General features: G+C 43.7%; 1 protein-coding gene across 1 annotated transcript in view; it reads left to right on the top strand.

Annotated features, from left to right (window-relative positions):
- Positions 1-4,432: 4,432 nt before the first annotated feature.
- Positions 4,433-27,761, top strand: part of wnk3 (WNK lysine deficient protein kinase 3) — a gene marked incomplete at both ends in the record, with an annotated part of 52,966 nt that continues 29,637 nt past the window's right edge. The window contains one exon of the mRNA XM_080732683.1: positions 4,433-5,164. Within this exon, the coding sequence (XP_080588809.1) occupies positions 4,433-5,164 (732 nt within the window). The remainder of the gene's footprint in view (positions 5,165-27,761) is intronic.

Raw genomic sequence — 27,761 nt, forward strand, 5'->3', positions numbered from 1 at the left:
CTGATGTTGTGCTTGCGTCATGTGTGTAGGTCTAGGACTGTGCGTTTGTGCACTAGTGCAGGGGTCTTCAACGTTTTCAGGCCAAGGACCCCTTAGTTGAGAGAGAGATGAAGCAGGGACCCCCACAACCTTATCATAGATTACATATAGTTTCATTGTTTGACAGCACAATCGACAGTGTATTTTGGATTCATGTCAATTTGTGTTTTCAATACTTAATACATTTGACCTTTCACTTTGTACTTAGTCTGCTCTTTTTCCCCTCTACACCAAAGCTCTTTGGTGTAGCCGATCTACAAGCTCACAACGCCTGCGCGAGGCATTGTGAGCTTGTAGATCAGCTATTCTTGGCTTAAAGTACTCAGAATATGGACGCTAGGGTTCAAGTTGTTAATATAAAAAGGATTGGAAGATTTGGAGGACCCCCTGTAGTAACTCTGACGACCCCCTAGGGGTCCCGGACCCCCTGTTGAAGACTCCTGCACTAGTGTGTCTTATTTTTTATTCGAATGCACTAGTGTGTTTTGCATGTGTTATTTTGTGCATTGCGTTTGAAAGCGAGTCTGGGAGGGTGTGAGAGACAGCGACGATGGGACTGAATGTGTTTGATGTACTGTGATAACTCTGTCCGGTATGTGGCTCTCATGGGAACTCCTTGCCCTGGGGACACTGGCAAATAAGCTCTTGTTTAAAGGAGAACTTCCCTCTCTTTATCGCCTGTTGTTTTTCCCCCGTGTCCCCCAACATCCTGTTAGCCTTTACCTTTTTTGTCCCTCTAGTGTCTAGGGTCACCCTAACACTGATCCCCCTGATTTAGGCCATATAAAAGGCAGACGCCATTCATTTGTGTGACAGGTAACTTATGGGTGGACGATTTGCATAAGAGGAAAACCAAATGCTTTTGGGAATTCACCTGCTACTTTTGTACGACTCAAGCATGTACTGAGACCTAGTCTCAGGCCCCTCCCATTAGTCAGTTGGTCTTTGATGAACGTATTGTATCTTTAATTTGACTGACAGCTATTGGCATTGGGTTGTCAGCCTCCCTCAATTTGAATCAGGCGAGAGGACATGCTTGACGTGAGTGCTAATGACTGTTTTATAAAAGAGTTAATGGCTGCTGTGAGCTACTGTACTTGCCGCCCGCAGCTCACAGTGGTTTTTGCTCATTAGAGCCAAAGTATTTAGGGGGGAAAGAAGCCCCAGCTTGCCTATAGTTTGACTGAGGTTTCCTTACCCCAAAAATGCATTCCGGTGGTTGTGATAGCTATAGGCTGTGTGGTCCGTTGAGCAGATCTCCAGGATTCTCAGTAATGTGTGAACAGTAACCTTAGACACGGGCAGTGAATGACAGTGGCACTTCGGTTAGTCAGTCATGTGTTCAGTTGTAAAGCAATATCCGAGCAGTTTGTATCCTGACCTGGAATACTTAGGCTATATATTGCTCCCCACTCAGTGCACCATTCATTATGTTAATTGAGACCATGTTTCTTCACCACAGCGTTTACTGGTGGCGTAGTGGTCATTAGTGCTCTCTCTCTCTTCCGGCAGGGTCACTTGTATAATCATAATGGTGACATCAGGCCTCATCATGTCCTTCATTTTAAGCCCAGCCTTGTGTGTTGGAAATTGGCCAAGTAGATAGTGTTACCGCCCTGTAACCTAAAGATCACAGGCTTGAATCCCCACAGCAGCTGATGTCATCAACAACCAAAGTGTCCTTGAGGAAGACACTGAAATTCCACCTGCTAACGAATTCTGAGTCACTCTAGATGAGAGTATGTAAACATTGTAGGCCTGGGCTCTCGCGGGCCACTGCCCAGCGCTGGTGAGACCACAGACAAGTCATGATCTGTCAGAAGTGAGAGCAGATATGACCGCAGGGCACAGATGGGTGGGTGATAGAGGAGAGGAGCCGATAAAGGCCTTCACCCAAGGGCCACCGAGGAACACACACACATACTGTACGACACAAAAACAGACACACAAAACCAATCACTCAATCACTGTGGCTTACAGCATTGCGGAGCATTAGCCAATGTCAGTTGAAACCCCTACTGATCAGTTTCACTGTCTGGTGAAACAGGATAACGTTAAGAGCCACTTAGAATCAACTCAGCTTGCCCTCCCTATCAAACACAGACTGAGTGGATGGCTGAATGTGTGTGGAGCGTTAGTGTGGGCAAACGCCTGTTGCTAATGATAATTACATTGATAACTCTGTATATTTATGAGCCCTTTGTGCACATCTGTGGCATTCACCAGCACAGTTCTACAATCCATCTGCTTGTAAATAATTCATGCTCAACTGGCCCATAGTGCATCATACATATTTAATGGTCAGTATCACATATTCCTAACAGCAATAGTCTATTGGCCAATGGTGCCACTGACACATGTGAAGTTGCAAGACATAAAAAACTAGACCAGGTCAACCTGGTTGTGCCAGACCCCCTGTCTGTCATCATCATTTATGACATCATGCCTTTTGTAGGCATGTCATCATCATGTCATCATCATATATACCCTTTATATAGAAAACCCGGACAGACATTTGCTTATGTAGGCCTACCCATTTCATGGGTCTGGCAAAAACATGCTTGATGAAAGGTGAAATGTGGAGGCTGTGGTAGTGGTTAGTCTTCTATTCTATGAGGTGGCTGTTCATTGAAACCCATAACAAAGATAAAGTTCTGTTTGGTTTTGATTAGCATATTTAATGGAGGCTGTCCTGTGCAGGATTTCGGATGTCCTCACCATATATGGGAACTTGTGGAAGTGGTTAGTGCTTAGTTTCCACCACGTCTAAATTAACAATGGACCAGTTAATCACCTTAAGTTCTTCTCTCGACCATTTAGAGCCATTTTTACGAGCTCAAGTTTTACTGTGTATCCGATTACTGAAACCTTCCACAAGTTCCACATGATCGTTTAAAAACAAATGTTATATCACAACCACCTACTAGGAAATATTACAAAATCTACTGTTCATTTATATGATGCTACATACCGTAGTAATATAATAGTATTATTATCAATGCTATACAGTGCTAAATAGCGGATAGGTCTTCAGGCAATCAACACCTACAAATCATATAATATAATCATATAATATGAATGTATGAAAATATCAATGGTCAGCTACATTGGGATACAGGCTGCTCCTGTATTTCAGCATTTTCTATTGAAAAGAACATTAGAGTATTTTCTTTTTTGCTTGTTTCGTCTGTATGTAGCATATTATTGTCCTGTATATGTTGTTTTGTATGTCTCTTTAAAAAAATGAAAAACAAAAATAAACATATTGTAAAAACTAGACCAGGTCAACCTGGTTGTGCCAGACCCCGGTTCTGCCAACCCTCTGGGCCTATAAATTTAATGGTACATTTATAGGCTGTCTGTCCCTTTATAGGCTGTCTGTCCCTCCCTCTGCTGACTATTTCCCTCATGATGTCTAAGCCCTAAAACCTTCTCTGCAATAAGTGTAAATACAAGCTTCTAATACTTGGCAGAACCCCGGTTCTGCCAACCCCCTGTCTGTCATCATTATTTATGACATCATGCCTTTTGTAGGCATGTCATCATCATGTCATCATCATATATACCCTTTATATAGAAAAGGGACAGACCGACATTTGCTTATGTAGGCCTACCCATTTCATGGGTCTGGCAAAAAGAAGAAAAAAAAGAACATTAGATGTCATTTCTAGTCTGATCAGGAAACATCTGTCTTGAAAAATGCATTGGAGGTTGGTGATATTGGTTTGTTTTGTGCCCGCACTGGTTTGCACACTTTCGGACCTTCCATCATCACCTCACTAATATTCTCCCAAAGCGTTCCACTTGAAAGGTTTGAATATGATAAACAATGTGACAATGTACTGTATATTCTAGTCTGGTGCATACTAATGGGTTGTTGTTGTTTTTTCTTTTTTTTTTTTTTTTGCAGGATTTACCTGAGGATATTCACACAGCGCTTTGAAAGAGGGACGTCTCGGAGAGGAGGCCCCTGGATCGGCCCACAGGCAGAGACTTAAAAGGCCCTTCCCTGGTTTAATGTGTGTTTCGTTATGTGAGAGTTGGACGAGCTGAGCTTTTTTTTTGGTCAAATATTGAATCCCAAGGGGGGAACGGGTATGTAGGGGATGGGGAGGGGTCAAGTGAGGACAGAACATCTTTGGTCTCAAACCCCTATGCTGCTGTAAGGCACCCAAAACGCAGAAGTACACGTATAGGGAGAGCGGGAGAGGGAGGTCAGTTCAGTTGAGGAAGACTCTTGAGTCACCTGCAGCACTGGAAGAGCAGACTGTTTGCAGGAGGTGAGGGGGGGATCACAGAAAGACAGAGAGACGGGGACTGACAGAGAAGCAGAGGTTCGGAGGAGGAGGAGGGGGAGGCGGGCGAGGAGGAGCTGCAAAGAAGGCCCTTCGCCATGGCGACCGACCCGGGCGAGCCCACGGGCACAGAGGACTCCTCTGAGAAACCTGATGGACAGAGGGAGGAGGATGCTGAGCGGGAGGGCAGGGCCGGCGGAGAGAGGGAGAGGACGCGCAGCACCCCCTCGGACTTCCCCTCCTCCCAGACCCAGGAGAGGAGAGCAGCAGGGGGGGAGGATGGAGGACCCAGAGGAGGAGGAGCAGGGGGAGGAAGGACGGTCAGCCTGGGGGGCGAAGAGCCCCTGGTCAGGCCCATGTCTTTCTCCACACCCTCCTCGCCAGCCGCCCAAGGCCGCAGCAGGCTGAGGAGGGAGAAGCGCTTCTTCAGGAAGAGTGTGGAGATCTGTGAGGAGGAGGACGAGGTGGAGGATCCCCATGTAGCGCCCCACAGTGCCCCTCACCTGGAGCTGTGCTCCTCAGACTCAGTTTTCACCAGCGGCCCGCAGCCGCAGGGGGCCGCCTCTGCGTGCGCCGCCCTGGGCAACGACCCGGCCTGCGCTGGCTCTGCTCAAGAGTCCGGCAAGGATGCTCCTACGTCTGCCACACTGCAGAAGGGCAAGGAGAGGGACCGTGAGCAGGAAGAGGAGGCAGAGATGAAAGCCGTGGCCACCTCACCTGGAGGCCGGTTCCTCAAATTTGACATTGAACTGGGCAGAGGAGCCTTCAAGACTGTGTATAAAGGCCTGGACACTGAGACATGGGTGGAGGTCGCCTGGTGTGAACTTCAGGTGAGAATAACTTCTCTGTTTCATTCATGATGAGAAACATGCAATTATAAACGTAGCACAAATGTACCGTATAATACCGAATATAAGACGATATTTTATTCTAATAAACATATACTCAAAATAGGGGGTCGTATTATAATCGGGGATTAGTCTTTTTCACCGGAGAGATACGTTATGTGTCTTTCAGGACCTTTCCCTGCTCTCGTCACAGCCCCCGCGAGCTCCTGTGGTAATTACCGTACACAACATATTGCTCAGCCTCCCGTTTGGCAAAGTTGGATGGCTTTGGCATTGAACTTACCGGGGCGCGTGCGTGTGTGTTGTTCTCGCGAACATCGGCGTGGGTGACGGGCGCACATGAGATCTTTAGCGTGGAAGTTTAATCCAAACAGCACATGAAGCTAATGCTGGCTGCCTAATAGCCTATGGTTCCTGTTTACAATGGAGAGTCGCATCTGAATGACGAAACGGGCTGCTAAGCTTGATGGGAAATGTAGTGTTTTTTATTCCCCAGCAGTATGCAGTATGGACTGAATTCTATTCTGATACACATTATGAGGAGCTGATTTTCAGTAAGAATTGGTTAATGCAATACAATACAGCAGAATGTTATCTCTGTATGAGCTTTTCTATTATACTTTTACAATAAAAACGTGTTTCTTTATAAATAACTTATAATATATATAATATTTTGTCTTCAACATATTTTTTTCCAAAAATGATAATTGAAAAATATCGGTCGTCTTATAATCAGAGTCGTACTATATTCGGAATAATACAGTATTTTTCACACACATTCACGTTATTCACACTTCATACCTGCTCCAATACAATCCTGTATATTTTTGGCCACAAGAACAATTGGGCTCTGGTGCCATGCTCAAGGGCACATGATGACCAACTGAGATGATTTTCACTTAGTCTGCCTGACTGCTCAGAAGTGAATTGCACCAGATTAATTTTGGAGCTCTCTCGCCTCTTCCTTGGAAAATCTCACTCTATTGTCTGCTTGCCATTCATTCTGTGAGAGTGCTGTTCAGTGGAGGCCAGGGTGAGAAGGCGGTGTAACACTTGTTGAGTGACAGACAGTGTTGTATGAATGCATGGGGCCTTTCTAGGATTTTTATGAATAATAGAATGTGAACTGCTGTAAGACGTTACCGTATTGTGATAGGTTGCAGAATATATTGGAACAGTCATCTTCAGTCTTGAATTAATATATTATGTTTGAGGTTTTTTCTTTTTTTTTCCTCATGCATAAGGAATCCGTGCCCAATGATAGGAATTGATATGGATTAAATAGCTTTCATCAGGAATAGGCGAATAGCTCAGACTCTGTGTGTGAGGTTATTCATAGTTGATGAGAGCTGTATTTGGGTCCATTAAGTTTAGCCTCACTTTACCTCGTGGTAGGCTGACATTTTGTTTGTTAAATGAGTGAATGTATTATCTACACATAGATTGAATTTCAATCACAAGACCCAAAGTCAGAAGATAAGAAATCTTAACTTAAAAGGTTAAGATAAGAAGGTTAGGACTTTATTATGTTGGTACATATAGTACATGTACAGTATGTTCCAACATATTTGTTTTTGTTGGCTAATATTTGAATAATATTATTTTTTAGAAAACTTAGGTCAGGCCTAAATGGGGAAGATTAGCCAAAAGATTTATAGTTAACATTATTTAGCTAATTAGCTTAATCTAAATGTACATGTTATATACTGCTCTATAGGGTCTTTACAGTCTTGGAACAATTATGAATCTACTGTATGACTCTGTTTTCTTGTGTCTCGGTCTGCACATGATGCAGTAGCTAATAAGGCAGAGATGGGAGATGAAATGGGCGTAGACATGGAGGACAGAAGCTCTGAATGGGCCATAGTTTCGGAACAAAGATGAAAAAGGACCACTGTAATGTCAGTACTCCTCACTGTAAAGAACTCTGTTCTGTGCTGCATGGACTGACGTGTGGTGGTGGAAGTCAAATGGGATCTTAATGGCGGTTTTCTGCTCGAGGAACACTCTTGGAAGTCTTTACATAGCTAACGTAATTTATGGCATTTTCAAAGCAATGGGGAACATTGTCAAACGAAGTGAGCTCAACATGTGGTGGGAGTGGGAGACGCGCTCGAGGAGGGGAGCGAAGAAAGTGGATACGTCTCTCTCTCTCTCTCCCCGACTCTTTCCCCCACAATAGAGAGCAGTGTGGTGGTTTGCCAGCTGATTTGGCTGCCGGCTTTTGTGTGAGAAAAAACTTCAGTCATGTGTTTGGTTTGGTGCTAATTCCAAAACAAGAGCCATAACTAATCCTCTGGTTCAGAGTCTGCGTGTTGGACTAACATGGGCTGCCATCCCCGCCCCCCCCCCCCCCCCCCCCCCCCCCGTTACCTACCTTGGTCTCCTTCCAACAGCTAGTAAATCAGCCTCACATCAGCAGCTCGCCTCTGTCTAATATCACTCACTGAGGCAACTGCTGCTTCTGGCCATACCTCCATCAAAGGCAACGGTCCCGGATAAATACTCGCTCCATCTCACAGAGTTTATCCAAGAGACCTGCTTAAGCTTGTAAAGATAGTCTGTTTAATTTAAAGTGGTGTTATATTGTTAACCACATCAACCCTTGCGTGCCTTTGATGGGCATGACATAATAGGGGAACATTCAGTGAAAATAGTAGATCTACAAGCTCACAACGCATTGTTTTGCGATTTATTTATAGATCATTGATCATCTAGAGATCTGTTGTAGAGGGGGGAAAAGAAGGGGGTGATACTTAAAGGGATATTTCACTTTAAAAAAAACTGTTGGTAATTTTATCGTCTAATCAGGCTTTTATGAACACCTTGAACAGTTTTTAATTTGCTTGATTCAATATTTAGATATTTGAGTAAATGTTACCAGTCCCTCCAGGCCCAGGGCCTCTCCCAACACACACCCATTGTAACTTCACACTTCATTTTAACCATGATAGATTCATTAAAAACACCCATATTACCCTCCTAATACGTGAGCAGGCCGTGTTTTTTCGATAACTTTTTTCATTTATTTTTAATATTTATTTTTTGTATTTCATTTTTTCCATTTTTCCAAAGAATTATTAAAAATAAATGAAGAAATGTATCGAAAAAACACAGCCTGCTCACATATTAGGAGGGTAGTATGAGTCACCAGAAAAAATAATGGATGTTTTTAAATGAATCTATCATAGTTAAAATGAAGTTTGAAGTTACAATGGGTGTGTGTATGTGAAGAAAAGCCCATGAGCTGTTTCCCTGTTGAAAGTGGAATATCCCTTTAACAATAGTTTTGCAATAGGACAGAAACATATAACACTGTAATGCAAACGATCCATCTCAAACTCAATGCTGATACCTTTGTTGTAGAGATGTTACCGATCAATCGGCAATGGATCGGATCGGGCCGATCAAAGCGTGATCGGCGATAATCGGTGGTTTAGATCAAAAGGTAAATTCACCGATCCGATCGGATCCGTGCATCCGATCAACCAGCCGTTCAGTATGCCCACTTGAGGCCATTTTGGGGTATTGATTTCCACAGTGCTGAAGGAATAATTAGTTACTGCTATGATAATAAATACATAGTAATGCTGGTAAATAACTATAAGGCAAATATATAAATGAATTCATGAGTGAATGAATGAATTAAAGTTAAAACATTAACATTTAGAAAATATAAATAACTAGAAGCAGTGCTCTTCCGAGCACAGGTCTCCACCAGGCCGTGCGTCCTGGTGGTGCAATCCTGCAAACTTTGGAAGCTAATATTAGCCAATCAGGATGGCATATGAAATATCAGACGGATCGGACTTGATCACATGACAATAGAGATACTGTGTACCGATTTGCGTGATTTTTGGATAAAATCTCAAGGAGTAATATCCAAAAATGTGTTTTACATAAGTCGGCCCAAAGGTGGTGCTATAAAAGGCTTATGTGAAAAATGCAGGGCAAAGGTTTATCCTTAGCTTCTAGGGAGTGCGCTTGCAAAGTTTGAAACTGATCGGTGGAGTTATAGGTAAAGGGCCTCGCAGACGAGGCTAAGATCAGATCTCGTCCCCGGGGGTTTATCGGTGGTCATTTCAAACGACAGCGATCCTCTGTCTTGAACTCGGGCCCGGTATATCCCGCTGTGCCAAGTGAAATATCTGATACCCTTTCAATTGAGCCAGATATCCTGGATGACCACCCCTAGCGATCTCGGGCCAGAGATGAGTGGGGAAAAAGTTTTATTTTATTTTTTCTGGCAGTTGATTGAATAAAGAAACAAGGCTCCAGCCTCCACGGATTGAGAAAGTGGCAGCGGTTCTCAAACTATGTGTCCCGACCCAACGTGGGGTCGGCGGATGGTGCCATGGGCTCGCACATTGCCGACCAATAGAATAAAAAATAAAGAATGAATAGGTCTATAACCAAGAAACGCTAAAAGTGAAGTCGTTGCGACCAGCGTGAAGCCAACGGACACGTTATATTATACCTACACATATACTGTGTAGGCTATAACGTGTATTTGCCCCTTTCCTTTTCTTTTTTTGCGCAGCCTATTAAGAGTTTTTTTTGTATATTTAATGGGCCCAACCACCCTATTCTACCACCCTATTCTATCACCTCTCAAAAAAGCCTTTCCCCACACGTGGGGATATATACTATCATTATTATATTTATATAAGATAGGCTAATAATATATTTGGCTTGGTCGGAGTCACAACGGTGAGGTTTGGTTTGACATTTAATTACCTTGAGTGCTGCATCTGTGATGTGATGTAGTCCACATTTTGAAGAATTAATCCGGTTTTAGGTGATATGCAATACCCTGACAGTGTAATGGAACTAAATGAATCCTACATGTCCATTTTCCTTTTTGGACAGTTGGTTGAAGGCTTGGATGAGGCGGTGGGACAGTCAGACCGACAGAGTTCAAGTTTAATCTCTCTCTCTTTTTTTTTTACTTGGCCTTTGAGCGCGGAGAAAGGCTCACCTGAAAGCATTCTCACTGATTAGGCCTACTTTTACCATCACTGCTCAAATTAACTGTTAATCAGCGTGAATACTTTCAGGTGTGTATCTGATCAATAGATGCCTTAATGGTCCACGTCACATTGATATAAACCAGTATGCGCACGCCGGTCGGCACCAAATGAACCCCACCGTTCATAGGATGCAATGGATGGCACTCGTGTTTAAAAATGCATTCCATCAAACTTTCAGATGCCGTTTTTCTCCCAGTGTGGAGGAAGAATGCTTAGGATTTTTACTGTAAATTCTCACTCTTGAAATATATAATCTTTAGTTTCTGTTGATTGTAAACAATAATAGCGATTCAAAACAGTTGTCCTTCAAACCCCACCTCTATTCACCGTCATCAGAACAGAGGGAGCGCTCCTCATGATCACCCACCCGATCCACTGGATCACCAGAGCGTCTACTGCTCGCCCAGCTGCAATCCATGAAGCCTAATTTATGCTCCGTCCTGCGACGGTGTCGCGCGCAGAGCCGCAGACCTCCAAGCTCAGAAGGGTTGCATTGGTGACGCGATGTCAGTTTGTATATCAGCTACTCTTGACGCGGAATACCGTTGCGCAATGAAGTATATATGTCTCGATAAGGGCGCTCCCATGGGAGCACCTCACTAGCACACAAGAGGAGGATGAATAACCAGTGCACCCCAAAACAACAGGTTTGGGGATCTGTTGGGAATTGATTACATGATACAGTCAGCTGTGCATTCAGTCTCAATGTTTGTAAACAAATAATTGGTCTATAGGAAATTGCCCATTAGGCTACATTCTGCATGACATCAAAGCGACATGTTGCGTGAGAGAGTTTGAACTTGAACATGGGCTTTGCCGACCAAAATAAATAAATAATGAATATTGTTGTAACCAACAGCGTGAAGCGAACAACGCGTCCTCTCCCTTTCCACACACACACACACACACACACACACACACACACACACACACACACACACACACACACTCAGTCAATCAAAAAAGCGTATAGGCCAAACCAATTAAGATCCACAGCTGATTCTAGACTTGCTAATAACTTTCCAGCTCTGCTCTCCTCTCCGTGCCGTCAGATTTGCAGGCCGTCGGAATATCGAGATTTAGCCACTTGCACGCCACTTTAAAGCCTATTCAGTTATTTTAAACAATAAGCCTACAGATCAGATCATATTCATATAGGTTGTCAGTTGTCAGAACGTGTCACTTTGTTGTCATGGTAGCTCTGTTTTGGACCATTGAACAAAGATGGATAATGATGGAATGGAATACCTACCAGCCAACGTGAGTAGCCGTTGTGACGCCGTAAAAGATGATTTGACAACTCCAAGCCAAATATATTATTAGCCTATCTTATATAAATATAATAAAGATATTATATATCCCCACGTGTTGTCGTGGGGAAAGGCTTAAAAAGTGAGGTGATAGAACAGCATACACTGCCCTAGCCAAATCTGCGCAGCAAAAAAAAGAGAGAAAAAAGAACGCCAGTGTCCACTCCTAAAAGGCATCAACCAGCATTTTAACGGCAACCAGCCAGACATTAAACAGACATGAGCTTAATCAGCTATGCAATTATGAATGTCCAAACCTAGGCTATTCTATTGTGAGGTGACAGAATAGCCTACACTCTGCGCAGCATGAAAAAAAGGGAGGAGGATCTGGCTTCATATAATTTGAAGCAATCCCGTGTGCTCATTCAGACGACAATAATTGTAAAGGATTCCTACCCGATGACCCGAGAATATCAAGCTTTTTTGATATTATCGGGAGCGCTCCCGACGAGTCCCGAGGTCATAAAAAGCTAATTAACATAATCCGATCGTGTCGGGGTACTGTTCAAACCCAAGACCGATTCCGGGGCCGACCAAACGATTTCCCCGGGGGATCATCCCGACAATCGGCCCCGGGGACTCGGCTCCGGGATCGGCTCAATGTGTATGGGCCTAATAACCACAAATCGGCCTGTTATAGTGCCACCATGAGGCTGATTTAAAAAGAATTAAGTGGAATTTCTTCCTCGGCCTAGTGGGAACGTGTGTGCACGGTTTCATGATAATCGCACTTTGCGTTTGTGATTTGAGGCATTTTGTTCAAAACGGCTCGATCCTAGAAACTTAGGAAGCCAATCTTAGCCAATCAGGATGGAATATGCAAAATCGGACAGATCCGTGTCGATCACATGACTGTCGAGATACTGCCTACCGATTTGTATGATTTTTGGACAAAATCTGTAAGAGTAGTGCACAGAAATGTGTTTTGTGAACATCGGCCACTAGGTGGCGCTAGAAAAGGCCCATTTGAAAAATTTAGGGCAGAGGTTCTAGATTGGCATTCAGGGAATGTGTGTGCTAACTTTGGCAGCGATCGGGCCAACGGTGACTGAGATTAGGTGCTCACAAACTGCGAGGACGCACGCACGGACGGACGGACGGACGGACGGACGGACGGACGGACGGACGGACGGACGGAGGGGAAAACATACTCTCCCCCATGCCTTCGGCTGGTGGAGACAATAACTTGATCGGATCGTTGATTGATCGGTATCGGGTGATCAAACTTTTGTGGTCGGTGCTCGCTGATCGGTTCCAAAAAACCTGATCGGACCATCCCTACTTTGTTGTATGCACCTCTACTTGTATGTGTGTCTCGGGGAATAGATCTTTGGGGGACACCGATCAATGAAGTATATACAGTAGGTGTTAAGTGCTTAAAAGGCTGTAACACCAAGCAATAAGTGGCTGTGCCCACAAGGCCTTTTGTTCCTGAGTGCAGCATATGTTTTGAATAGTTTTCAGTGGCAGCGCCATGTATTTACACTATACTGGAAATACCAGAAGCATGACGAGGTGGATGAGCGCCTTGTCTTCAACTGTGTAAAACGCTTTTGTGGACACACAAAAGCGTTTCTTTCCAGCATATCGTAAATATGAAAACAATTAACAAGAAAAAAGAAGGAAAGGTGGATACAGCCCTGAAGGTTTTTATGGCATGGTGCGCCATCTAGCAGAGCATTAGTCTGTATGCATGTCCCCAAAAATGTTGTGTCCGTCCATCCAGCCATCCGTGTCTGTTCGCAGCTAATCTCACAACCCACTACATGTTACCAGTAGGAAGTCAGTCTCGTGGCTCTGCAATAGGCTAGTCGTCTATGAGAGGGTCTGTGTCACACAAACCGCTGGACAGATCTGTGCCATTCTAATTATGCAATCTATGCATGCTGACAGTAGACCACAGAGGTACATAGTGCATACACTATTCTTTTTCACATATTTATTAAACTTACATTTTATACTGGAAGTCAATGGGGCTGTGATGAGGCTGAAACATTGTGTGAAGTCATACTTAATAGATGCATCATAGACAACTGATGCCATAGATGACTGAATGTCTGTGATACTCATTAGAACCACAATACCGTTCTCATATTGCATGTGAGCAGTCTCTTTTTTACATTTCAGTTACAGGTATGTACCCCTCTACTAAAGCCTGAGTTGTATGCCAATCTTCAAGCTCAACCGGTTGTTCTGTACAACCGGATCTCCACATACTTTATACCCATATATGGGCATAGTGGTTGGATTTGTCTTATCGACCGACTAGATGTCAGGCACCACACTTCCTCATTGGGCACCGGTCTACTCGAGAATAATGCAAGTCGGGAATGATGCAAGTTGAAAATGCCTTCTCCGTATGCAAAACCTGTTGTACCTGTTGTCAGAGTACCAGTTGTACCGTCTGTCTGTATGGAGATTTCTGTATCTGTCTGTGTCCCTTTTAATGCCCATAAATGGAGTTCTGTGTAAGGCACTACGAAATATGGAGTCTAGGCCTGTCTATGACATCATATTGATGACATCAGTATAATACTCACGAGTATGTGCACAACTTATATGTGGTTATGCCACATAAAATCTACAAGCTCACATAGGCCTCATGCAGCAATGTTTTTTCAAATGTCTCATATGTCACATCTGTTATATTTTCTCTTGATATAATTGGTCCGACTCCTCACTAATGCATTCATTATTCACCAGTAAGACTCCCTAATCGGGAGATAAGCGACCATCAGGTCGCATGTAAAAATCGCCCTGATGGTGGCGCTAAATGGGACAGATCCATGTTGATGACATGACTCTAGACATACTGTGTGCTGCTTTGTGTGATTTTAGGGCAAAATCTGTAGGAGCAGTGTCCAAAAATGTGTTTGAAAAATCGGCCTGATGGTGGCGCTAGAAGAGGGCCATGTGAGAAATGAGGGATGGTGGTTGTGGTTTGGCAGCCAAGAAGCGAGTGTGCAAAGCCGCGTGATTTTAGGGCAACATTTGTAGGAGCAGTGTCCAAAAATGTGTTTAGCAAGAATCGGCCTCATGGTGGTGCTAGAAGAGGGCCATGTGAGAAATGAGGGGTGGAGGTTGTGGTTTCGCAGCCAAGGAGCGTGTGTGCAAAGTTTGGCATGGATAGGGGCAACGGTGACGGAGATATGAGAAAGGGGAAAGTGTGATGTGACGTGACGTGACGTGACGTGACGTGACGTGACGTGATGTGACAGACAGACAGACTGACAGCCGGTGGAGGTTATGATAGTAACTGCGACCTGGCGGTACCAATTATAATATAATAATAATTTAAAACATCTACTCAGTTTGTGTCTCAGGAGGGCTGTGGGCAGTTCAGAAACCCACCTATCAGTGACTTCTTTGATGGGTAATCCAAGCTACAGTATTAGAAACCGCAGGCTTTCTCTTCCTGGAAAGTTAGCATGCTATACTGTAATTGAAGCCATTGGGCCTCATTCCCTATTAAACCTTGTTGTACAGGTGTATCTAAGTCACAAGCAAACAGACAGGTTATGATGACAGAGGTTTCCTTATTATTTAATAGGATATAAGGATATGGGCAAAAACTATATAATGGCCGCTTTTGAGATCCGGATCTGCAGATCCAGTCCTGGTCTTATTCCTAATTCAAATAGTAAAATTTACATGAAATTGTAATTCTTGGTATTATGCCGTACTGGGTAGTGAGGGGATTTTATAAGATATTTGACCAATCTGCGAAGTAAATCGTTACCAAGAAATTTCTTCACCAATGTGTTTCTAAAGGTGTGTAATAATATGTACTAAAAGGTTGAAATTCAACTCCCGGGGGAAACCTCATAAAAAAACTGATTTGTGTTTGTGTCCCATTAACTTTACTATACAGGAAAAAAATACAAAAAAATAAATCTGCTTTAAGTAGCATGTGAGGGGTCAAACTAGGGGTTTTTCCTGATGCTGAATCCATTGCAAGCATTTGTTTTGCACGAAGAACATTCCTTGGGCTAAAATCGGACCCACAAAACAATGGTTTAGTGATGAATCATCACTTTTCACCGTTTTGTGGGGGCCATTTGTCGCCCATGGAATGTTTTTCGTGACTTAAAGCAGATTTATTTTTTGTATTTTTTTTCCTGTATGGCAAAGTTAATGGGACACAAACACAAATCATTTTTTTTATGAGGTTTCCCCCGGGAGTTGAATTTCAACCTTTTAGTACATATTATTACACACCTTTAGAAACACATTGGTGAAGACATTTCTTGGTAACGATTTACTTCGCAGATTGTCTTATGTTCCCCTTACTATAGGTTATATATTGTCAGAATTTATTGTACAGTATGTGCTAAAAGAGTGACATTGAAAATAATATCAATTTACCAGTAAGACTCCCTAATCGGGAGATAAGCGACCGTAGGTCGCTTATCTCCACAAATAGGGCAAAAATGTGTTTTTCCAAAATCTTCCTGATCCATGTTGATGACATGAGTGTAGACATACTGTGTAGTGATTTTCGTGATTTTAGGGCAAAATCTGTAGGAGCAGTGTCCAAAAATGTGTTTTTAAAAATCGGCCTGAAGGTGGCGCTATATGGGACAGATTCATGTTGATGGGATGAGTGTAGACATACTGTGTAGCGATTTGCGTGATTTTAGGGCAAAAACTGTAGGAGCAGTGTCCAAAAATGTGTTTTAGAAATCGGCCTGAAGGTGGCGCTAGAAGAGGGCCATGTGAGAAATGAGGGGTGGGGTCTCCGCGTTGCCTTTGCGGACGAATAGGTACCGGCCCCGGCTCTCCCGGACGCTCCTAGCCGGAGTTACGGCATTTTATGTGAGTTGCAGTGGAGGGGGTCCTCCACTGGGGGCGCCACCACTTTTGCATCCGTTCTGGAGCACCAGGAGTGGGTGGTCCCCAGGAATTCCCCGTGAGCAGCCCCGTTGGGGTGGTCATTTGGTCATTTTTGCACATTTGGTCATTTTTTACACCTGGGGGTCCCCTAGGGACCTGGGGGTCCCTGGAGCTCCGGGGGTCCTTGGAGGTTGTAGTTTGGCAGGTAAGGAGTGTGTGTGCAAAATCTGGCATGGATGGGGGCAACGGTTGTGGAGATATGAGCAGGGCAAAAGTGTGACGTGTGACGTGTGACAGACGGACGGACGGACAGCCGGTGGAGGTTTTGATAGTAAATGCGACCTACGGTCGCAATAATCAATGTAGCTGTTGAAAATGGTTCCCCAGTGTTTGGAGTGTTTTGAATGAAGGCAAGTTAATTTAACTACACCCAAACATTTACCGAAAGTGTGCTTTATAAGTGAAGCAGAGCACACATCAAACATTACTGAGACAATTCTACATCATGAACTCTGCATATTCCACCGTCAAACTACCTCTCCTTCATAATATCAAGAGTAAGGCGCAGTCACTGAAAGAGTGAGTCACACAAGAGGGCCGTAGAAAGAAAGCAAAAGTGCACGACTTGAGTGGGGAGACAAATGTGTGAAAAAAGAGGTCCTGTGTTGGTGAGAGGGAAAGAGACAGAGTGAGAGAATTATGAGCCAAACACTGGATTATGGCATCCCTCACAGAGATCAGCCGTATGGCAAACGCTAAGCTACCCCACACATGCAGACAGACACGCGCACGCACGCACGCACGCACGCACGCACGCACACACGTACGCACGCACTGGTCACATGCCTGCCTGCAACTAGATCTAGGGCCACTGCAGGAACACTCTGGTCTGGTGACCTGTCCCATTTCCTACATCTGATGCCTGTTCTCACTTCTCAGTCTCCAGCCAAAGTGGACTGTGATTAGAATGACAACAATCATTAGATGGGATTGGCCGGCAGCATTAATGATTGGTTAGTTAGACAAAGTCATTGATTTGTCATCTGACTCCTGCCATGGGAACCAGTACAGTATGTAGCGACTGTATATTTCCATTTCAATTCAGGTCAATGTAATACAGATGTAATACAGAAGAGGGGGTTTTGTTCAGTATCCTGTGGATCATGGGATGTTAATGTGCCATTCTTAAAGGTGCTGTAAGTGATAGTCATTTCATTAAAACAAAAAATGTGTTACAAAGCTTGTGTTCCAGTTCAAGTTTTGTCTGCTCATTTATTATTAGTTATATATTGTCAGAATGATCTTTGTTTGCCTGGGTTTATGTCATTAAAATAATATTTTTTTGAATATTTCTAATCAATGTAGCAACTAATTTATTTATTTACTTATTTAATCACTTCCAATTTCAATTGTTTATCTATCCTGTGTACTGTATGAGTTCACTTTCCCGATTGGACGAAATTGGTATTCTGACATGAAAATGTATTTATTTAATAAAGCACTGGAGAGAGACAGTTTTCTTGAACAAACACTCTATAGCAGTGATTGCTGTGCGAATATAGAGCTATTGAACACTTGTTTTAAGAATATCACTTATAGCACCTTTAAGAAAACATGGGAGCAGAGAGCTAAGAGGTAGAATGTTATTACATATCTTTCACTTAGCCAAATTGTATTTACATTTTGCTGCATTGACTAACACAGCCAATAGCTTATTTTAGTTTGGAATGACACCCATTATACTGACTTGTCAAATCATATAAATATCGTCCATTGTTCGTTTTTTTTTTGGACAAGCAACATTTGTAGCCCAACTGCAGCTGCCAGTAATTAAATAAAATCACACCCAGTGTGAAATGAGCCTAATTTCATTAAGATGAGTTAATTTCATTAAGTGTCCCGCAAAGCTGGCCATGCAAACAAACACCAATTGACCAATTGTCCAGCCTGTCACAGGCTGGACAGACACGGGACAAACAGAAAAAGCTTAAATTTGGGCCTCATGCAGCAATATCCTACTATGATAAGTGTGCATCTCTGTCTGTCTGACGAGCAGGGGTGTCGCATCAAATTCTGGGCCCTGGGTACAAGGATTCACTGCGGGCTCCCCATGAATGTTCTTTATAGGGGGAGGGGGTTTAACCCATTTAGACTGGGAACGCATTATGACGCATTATTTTGTGCTTTAACTCTTACCACTTGGATCCTGGTTGTAAAACAATGCTATATGCTCCTGTAGAAGCCGCAAGTCTGTATGTAATCACTCTAGTTTTAAGAAGCACGTGTTTAATTCGCGATCTCACTGAGAAAAACGTAACTTGGTGGAGGTTAAGTTACTATAGAAATATTTCCGCTCCCACCCCCATGAAAGTCACGTGTGCTTTTATTTCCTTGATCCCACTGTCCGGAGTAGCAGATTTGCACAAATCAACAACAATATTAACACTATAATAAAGACAGCAATCTTTTTGTCTAGAATCGTTGGAAAGGTATGTGCAATGGCTCATGGGAGAAGCAGTTCCTTTAGTCTTAAAACATGTACACAGTCTTGTACCTTCGCCTTTTTTGTGGTTTCCACAAATTTGTAGACACAGAATCAAATGCCTTAAGGTTACGATTCATCAGGAGCCTGGTTGGCTTGGTTCAGGCTTTTTCCTGAAAATAACTTTAGAGATACTGTACTGTGTACCGCTTTGCGTGATTTTCGGCCAAAACCTTTTGAGCGGTGCTCCTGGAAGGAGCTAAGCTCCAACGTCTGGACGCGAAGTGTGGCCTACATCTGGCCTTCATCTTGGCACAATTTCACAAAGAGCTCAAAGTTTTACTTACTGGTTTATACTTACTGGTAGTTACCCACCTGTGTCGCTCATCATGCAAAATAGCAGCTATTTGGCTATTTATGGTGCACAACACCATGCACAACTATAAATCAGGCATAAGAATGATAAGCATGCATCATATTAAAGAAAGAAATGCATGTCCTTTAAACAAGTTAGCAACTTGAAGGGAAGTTAATACTACACACTACAATCTGCCCAGCTGTGACGAGCTACTCAGCCAACTTGTGTGGGAGTGTATTCAATAATCAAGTCAAATCACGCTTTGCTGGATAAACTTATGTACTGATGACAATGTTTAGAAATGACCTCAAGCTCTTTTTATGGCGTGGCCATTTCTTGTTCATACTGCTAGTACTAGTCTGTAAGCCACAGAAGTACGTACCTCCACGGCTCCACCCCAAATTAAGTCCATCCAGTATGCATTTGGCGTGATTCCTAAACCCACCAGGATTGAGTTAAGACCCGCCTCCTCTCGATAATCTTAAGTATGAAAGTGCCCATGAACGTTAGTGCTGCTCGCTCAAGTGCAAAGTACTACTACCTACTGATCCATTACAATAATACACACAGCATAATAGGCCCAAAGCCATATCCAAACCATAACAATTTAACTGATAATCAGTAAGAGTTTTTATTTTGAGCACAGTATAGTGACAAATTAATAGCTTTCTCAGTACGTTTTTCTCTTTAGCAAAGTTACAAAGTTTTGCCTTTATTAAGCACAGTACAATTAGTCAGTTTCAAGATTTTTTAGCACAGTTTATTTTGAGCACTGTTGTGAGAAATTAATAGTTGTGCATTGTGCAAATGCAGGCTTTTCTCAAGTACAAGTCTTCATGCCTCTGACTTTATCCACCCTCCATGTGTCAGGCAGGGATTTCAGCCACTCCTGGAAGTCCTCGCGTTTCCACAAGGCGGGTCTTAACTCAAGCCTGGTGGGTTTAGGAATCACGCATGCATTTGCTAAGGATGTATAATTTGCATAACTAGCCCTACCCGTTCAAAGATATGAGCTCCAAAATGATGTGCAGTGTGTGGGTTATGGGATGTGCACTGTGCATACAGTATATGAGGGATGGAAAGTAACTTTAACTGGTGCTTGCATGATAATATGTAGGAGCATCAATGTAAGAAATACCCGTTTCGTTTAATGGCTGTGTGGGTATATGAGGGATGGAAAGTAACTTTAACTGGTGTTTGCATGATAATATGTAGGCGCATCAATGTAAGAAATACCCGCTTCGTTTAATGGCTACAGAGATACTGTGTTCCAACCCCCCCCCCACACCCCCCCCCCCCCCGCCCGCCCACCCGCCTGCACACACACACACACACACACACACACACACACATACACAGAGCTGGTTAAACATGTTGCCCCATGCTAGATGCAGAATAGATATGCCTCATGCTAGATGCAGAATAGATAGTAGTTACACCATAAAAATGCTAATATACAGCATACGATTTGTGAAAGTGACAAACGGGCTTCACAGTTATGTCAGGTGTGTTCATATGCTAATGGTGATGCGATTTCAGATCAATTGCTCCAGCCACTGAGGAGAAACGCTGTGACAGACAGACAGACAGACAGACAGACACTCACTCACTCAGACAGACATTCGCAAAATTATAGTATAGATGTGTGCAGGAGTAGCTCTTGTACTTTTCTTTCTCATATGAATTAGTAGTTCATATGAGTTGTATGAGTTCTAATAGTTCTATCTCTCCCTCTGTGTCCCATGAAGATAGGGAAGCCACTCTGAGTAGGCACAGTAGTAGGAGACAGAGTTTACAGAACATTCCTCAACTGAAGGGGCAAGAGTATCATTACATATTTGTTGTTGTTTGTATCATAAATGTCAACATCCATCACAATGTGTTGGATGTAATGGTCCCCCCACATGAAAAGCGATTTTTTGAGGACATAGAAAATATTAATCTAAGATATTATTATTATTACCCTTATTATTGTTATTATTATCAATGTTTTTGTGTGTTTTCATGTGTATATCTATACATGATTTTTCTATGCAAGTGTGAGTTTGAGTGTACATGGCCTGGATGTAATTGGATGTACAGCGTCTCACTGCAGCTGGATGTAATTGGATGTACAGTAACTGTCTCTCTGCAGCTGTGTGGTTTTTACACGCTGCTGTCCAGAGTACGCATATGCCACCCTACGTGTCTGACCCCTCCCCCACCCGTCTACCCTCTCCCTGTCTCTCTCTCTCTCTCTCTCGCTCTCCCTCCCTCCCTCCATGCCTCTTTGTCTGTGTGAGTGAGTATACAGAGTGATCCAGGGAGTTAATTACAGTGGGTGCCTGTCAGGCTGGAAACAAAAACCCTGCACAGACAGCACAACTCGGGCGGCAGAAACCTGACTGGTTCAACCCAGTCCGCCCAGACTGGCCAAGCCTGGCCCAGCTCAGCTCAGCCCAGCCCAGGCCAGCTCTGCTCAGCTCAGCTCAGTTCAGTTCAGCTCAGCTCAGCTCAGCTCAGCTCAGCTCAGCTCAGCTCAGCTCAATTGAGTTCACCCCTAATCAATGTACACAGGCACACATCAGTCAACACCAATAGAAAGCTAGACCATACTACAGTAGCCCAGGGGAGGAGGTTGTAACGGTGGAATAGAGCTGTTCAAAGTCACATACACGTAGATGGCAATGGGATCACATAATCCAAACCTTCGGTCCTTGTTGGCTCCACCAGTTAATGCACCAACCAAACCTTATAGGCCCTATGTTACCCTCATCTGTGTACTGACCTTCCCATCTCGTAATAATGCGTAAATACCAGCACTAAGGTTTCTATGATACGATCTCAAAGTTGTGGTACTTGTGTCTCGCCAGAAACAGGCAGTAGCCTACCCCCTTTGTCCATCTGCAGATGGTAGCCAGCTTGAGCCTGTTTCTAAATACTTTGTCATACAGTATGACAGTGTTGTGTGCCAAACAACGCCTTGAGAATGGGACACGTGGATCTGCTATTTTCAACGCACAACACTGTCGTACATACAGTAAATTAAGCATTTGATATACAGTCTGCTACAAACACACAGCACAGTGTTTCCTGGCGAAATGGAGGTCAGGACATTAGAGTTCCTGACTTCCAGTCTACCCGTTTCACTTACTCACGTTTTTGAGCGGTGGTCACACCGTCTCCTATACATGGCCGTGTGTGTGGGTATGCGTGCGTGCGTGTCTGTCTGTCTGTCTGTCTGTCTGTATGTAGCCTGCAATACCTTTTCTGACCACACATGTTAAGGGAGGGGCGCTGCACACTCACACTCACATTCACACATGCACACGCACACACACACACACACACACTCACAAACACACACACACACACACACACACACGCAGCCTCCACCGCTCAGTTCACACGAGTGTGATTTTTTTATCTTCGCCAGGCCGGAACGGCTGGTAGGCACTAGGCAGAGAATATATTTTCGCCCCTGTCCATCTATGCGTATGTGGGTTTGTGTGTGTCTGTGAGCAGGTAATCTCCGGCACACTCCCAGTAGACCCAGATTTGTCTAATCATCCTCATGGTGGCAGACTTCACGTTTTGGCCTATAACTGTTGACCCATAGGTTGTACGGGTGCGCAGTGTTATTCCGACATCTCATTACTCCGACGTCGTCAGACTCTCCCCATTGACTAACACTATCTCTAACACTAACTCTAACCCTAACGCTAACCCTAACCCTAACCCTAACCCTAACCTCACACCGGAAAAATTAGACGTCAGACTTTCGCAATGTTCAGAGGTCGTACAATCGGTTTTCCTTGGATCATGACGAACCCATATAAGCCACGCCCGTTTCTGCCTGACAAGGTTTTCTGCCAATTTTTGTTTTCATATTGCGACCAGAGGTTGCAGTTTACCATGAGAAATGTCACAGCTTGTCCGCGTCCGTGTAGACGTGTGACGTGTGTGTACACATTTTTACAGTCTATGGGTTGGTTCCCTTGACACATCACTGTGACATCACAGGTGACATCACCTATGTAAAAGTCCATATATGGGTATTCCCCAGAATCCCTTTTATGCCCATATATGAAGGTCCCTGATGTCATCGATATATATCACTGGCCAGATGGCCAAGACATGGCCCATATCTGTGTGGCTGGTTCAGATAGGGAGCTCCATGTATTGGCAAAAAAGATATTGTATGTTGTGATGTCATGGGAACCACTCTAATCATTAAGCCCATATCTAACAGGACTTCATATGGGAATGCCCATATATGGAGGAAGACAGCCCATATCTGTGCGGCTGGTTCAGACAGGGATCTCCATGTATGGACATAAAAGGGTGTACAGTACTACTGTATATACAGTACATGGATCTCCATATATGGGTAACTGGTCCGATATACATCACTGGCCAGATGGCCAAGAATTGGCGTGAGGTTGCATGTCGCCCTGAGGCGTCTTACTAGTAAATACTAATCCCACAAATCTGTACACATTAACTCTGGAGTTACAGTGATAAAAGATGCACCAGTAAGATTTTTCTTTGATTCACAAGGGCTTGTTTTGGGCTTGTTTTGCACAAAATGTAAAATCCTGAACACAGCTTCCGATCTACCCCAAATTTGAATCACACATCGAAGGGCCTGTAACTATTTGTTGCTGATTCGTTCCACCAAATTAGGCACAAATGGCCTTGTTAGTCATGTGATAATGACTGTCAGACAGGGTTTTAACACACTTACTGTCTGCGTGTAATTGCCTTCAAAATGTGTGAGTGGGGCCAAAAAACAGCATACAGTATATAATGAATACAACATTCAATCATACACAAATTTGAATTGCATGTTTCTTTTCAAATCTTTTTATTATTTTTATTACACAGTGTCACATTGAGGCAGGTACACACACACAGTGATGACACCCCAAGTCCCATTCCCATCACAATAATCATTTGTTCAAAACAGCACAAGATCTGAGGCCATCACGGTGCGTAAAAGTTCAGTATAAAAAGAAAAACCCTGCCCATATAGGATAATAAAAGAAAACATTTTCTCCCCTCCGTATATACCCAATTTAGTGTTAAGCCAATTCCCCCATTCCCATACTCTATGCTAAACCCATCCCTTCTAATCCCCATAGTAGTCATTGGGAGGGTGAAGACAACAACGGGTCTCCTCCGATACCCGATCCGTCATGCCACCATCTTCTTTTCACCTGACATCAAGGAGCATCACCGGGGGGGCGTAACGCATTCGGAGGTACACGCTATCCTCCCCAGTTCCACCCCTCTCTGAACAGGCGCCCTGACCACTGTGGGAACCGTTAATGCAGAGACAGGAATCTGTCCCCCCTCCCCAATCGGCTTCCCTCCCACGAACAAATTTGAATTGCATGTTGAGGGGCCTCTATAGAGTGCATCTTCAAAACCGCTTTCACTTCTGCTCATAAGAGACACCACAAATGTGAATAGTTATGCCGTACAAACGGCATAACTGTCCCCCGCAGTTTCCTTGTGTCCTGGCGGCTGCAATCATTGATTGATATAGCCCTGGGTAGGTGCCTAGGCCTGGTGGAGATCTGTATGCGCTTTTCTAGTTTCTACTTGCTGTGGGCAATCGGGCAACCGTTTGTGTTGGCAACCCTGTCTAACGTGGTTGTAGTATCTCAGGGTCTATTGGTAGAATGAGATTTAAATCCTTTGAAATGTCCACCGGAGATGACCAGTCGTGGATAAATCCCATTACTTCACAGGATTCATAGCTGCTTATTCTACCGTTCTTTCTTGATAAGAACAACTGATTCATATGCTGATGAACACGACTTCGTATACTGAGATCCCCACTATTAATTATGAAAATGTCATGGATGTGTGTGTGTGTGTGTGTGTGTGTGTGTGTGTGTGTGCGTGTGTGCGTGTGTGCGTGTGTGCGTGTGTGTGTGCGTGCGTGCGTGCGTGCGTGCGTGCGTGCGTGCATGCATGCATGCATGTTTTCCTGGCATACAGTCATGTTAGGGTAATGAGCTGACTAAAATATCTGATAGTGTGTGTGCAGTATATGTTAGGGTTAAGTTGAGGCATGTGTCTGTTATGGTCAAGGTAACAGGTTAGGTTATGGTTAAGGTTCAGGATGTGAAATATATGAATGTCAATGCATTGTAAGTGAGCAAAACCATCTTTGTATGTGTCTTCATTTACTGTGTATGTGGTAGTGTTCTTGTTTGTACTCGAGAAGAACAGGTGAAATGTTAGTAGGGTGAGACAATGTGAGGCATTGGCATTTGCCTTCATTGTTTCCAATTACAAAACACTGCTTGGGTTAGGCAATGTGAACCAAACAACATATTATAATTGACTATTGAGATCTCCGCCTACTGATACGTCAGGGGAAATCCAAATTCAATACATGTGCTAGAACAGTGGCGAGAATGGCTGCCGACAAATGGCTTCGAAAACCAATCCTGGTACCATCCCAAAATCAAGAACGGGTCAGTCTTTGCTTGTATTTTAGCTCTACATTGAATTTAGATGTCACCAGATATATATTAGTAGGTGGATATCTCTGATCATCTGGCTACATACATCTAACTAGTGAGTAAAATTGGAGCAACACTGAATAAACCACAGTGGAATTGATTAACCTAAACCCAAACACAATTGAACCTGTGGATTGATCAGATGCTAATGCTCCAATTGTGCCGTATATCCTAACCATAATCTATTTAAACTAAAAACATTGTTAAAATGTGTATTTCTTAAGGATCCTTTAGATCAAATCTCCCCTCTGCACCTGTATTATTAAAGTACCATAAAACATGCCTCACTACATGCTTGGTATGCAGCCAGTAATATATGAACACCAGAAGGCTTTCATCTCCCTAATATAAAGTGAAGCCCAAGTGCGCAATTAAAGACTAATGAAATATTGATTGGAGGAGTTCCTGGGGTGTTCATCTTAAGCCTGTCATGTCTCTCAACTTGCTATGTTAGACGTTAATTATGGTATCAAAATGAAACTCATTACCAGTGTAAAGCTGAGGAATTCATTGCTGAGTTAACCAAACCCACAGCTGTCTATTATATAAGAGACATTTCCAGACAAAGATACAAACAAAACAAATCTCCAGCATAATGGAGAAAACGTCCTAGGCACAATGCTGTCCCAGCTAATGAGGAGCAACTAGCGGGCGGTAACTATGTAAGTGTCTACAATGAATGAACTTGGCCTACTAGCCTGCCGCGGTACTAATCCAGGGTGTGATACTGCCCTTTTCAACACATCCATCTTGTTGGTCTGAGCTGTTGTAGATTACAGTAATCTAATCCCAGCCATCCGCCACCTCACATTCCCACACACTAAAACGCTTACACATGCATGCGTGTACACAGGTCCGACATTGCTGAGAATAGCCCTGACCTCCTCGTCTCTGTTCCGCGACGCGCAACCCTTCCCCTCTGCTATTGATCGTGTTGCAGGTGAAGGATTCCCTCCCTGCCCCACCCCCACTCCTCCCTCTTCCTAGATGCAGGAAGAACGTAAATTATGATTCATGAGGCACATGATAATGTTCATGTGTGCCAAGTATAAGCTGCAATATTTGTGGGTGGGTTTGGCATCATGGGTCCTATTTCAGGGCCTCCCTGCCACTCCCCCCAGTGTCTCACCCTATAGACCACATCCTGTCCTTACATCATGCTCATGGTGTTTTATGAGTCTAAATCCAGAGCCTAACCTTCTGCTCTGCCAGGTGTCTGATCCAAAACAGTCTGGGAGTGTACGGTACATGTCGAGGTAAGCAGGTACACCATCTTGGCATGTTTTCCAAGTCACTTAATGTGGAAAGACCGACATGGTGGCTGCCACTTGCCAAAGTGCTGGATCGTTTACCAAACACAGAGAATTACAAGTCAGGGGGAGGTAGTGCTGTTGTGCAAATCCTCCATCTCATGTTTTCTGAGAAGCGACAGATGTTTTCACCCGGCTATCTTTTTGATTGGCGGGCCCATGAGAAGGCCTAACTCTAACCACCGGAGTGGTTCATGTGATTTTTTCATTAGTCAAAAGTCTACGCTCATATTACATGAACATTTTAATTGCTTTCTTGCGTCCCACCAGTTTCTTAACTGCTAGTAAGCAGAATAATGGCTTCAGTCCATATGTTTTACTCTACTTAGGGCCTGGGCTGGCATATGAACATATTCACAGAATGCAGAGAGGAAGAAAGGCATCCACAGGCTGCCAGGGAACAATGGCCCTCTTTCACTGGGCTCTTTCATGGCTTCATGGCTGCCCCCTTTTCACTCCCTCGGTATCGCTCTCTTTGTTGGTCTCTCTTTTCCATTTAGCTGATGGTCAAGAGGCTATTCTCCCCATTTACCTGATGGTCAAGAGGCTGTTCTCAAATCTTTTTCTTCCTGCAAGTTCATGGTGCATCATGTGTGATTTTGCCAGTTCTCCCCTTTTTCCCCCCGATTTTGTCACGTCCGTTGTGCTGAAGAAGATCTACTTCCTTCATTTCAAAGCAATTTGCTTAATATATAACCAGTGAATTTCCTAAATGTGGTAAGGGAGGGTAACCCTGAA

The sequence above is a fragment of the Nannobrachium achirus genome (genome assembly GCF_963921795.1).
Source record: "Nannobrachium achirus genome assembly, chromosome: 9".
NCBI classification, from domain to species: domain Eukaryota; kingdom Metazoa; phylum Chordata; class Actinopteri; order Myctophiformes; family Myctophidae; genus Nannobrachium; species Nannobrachium achirus.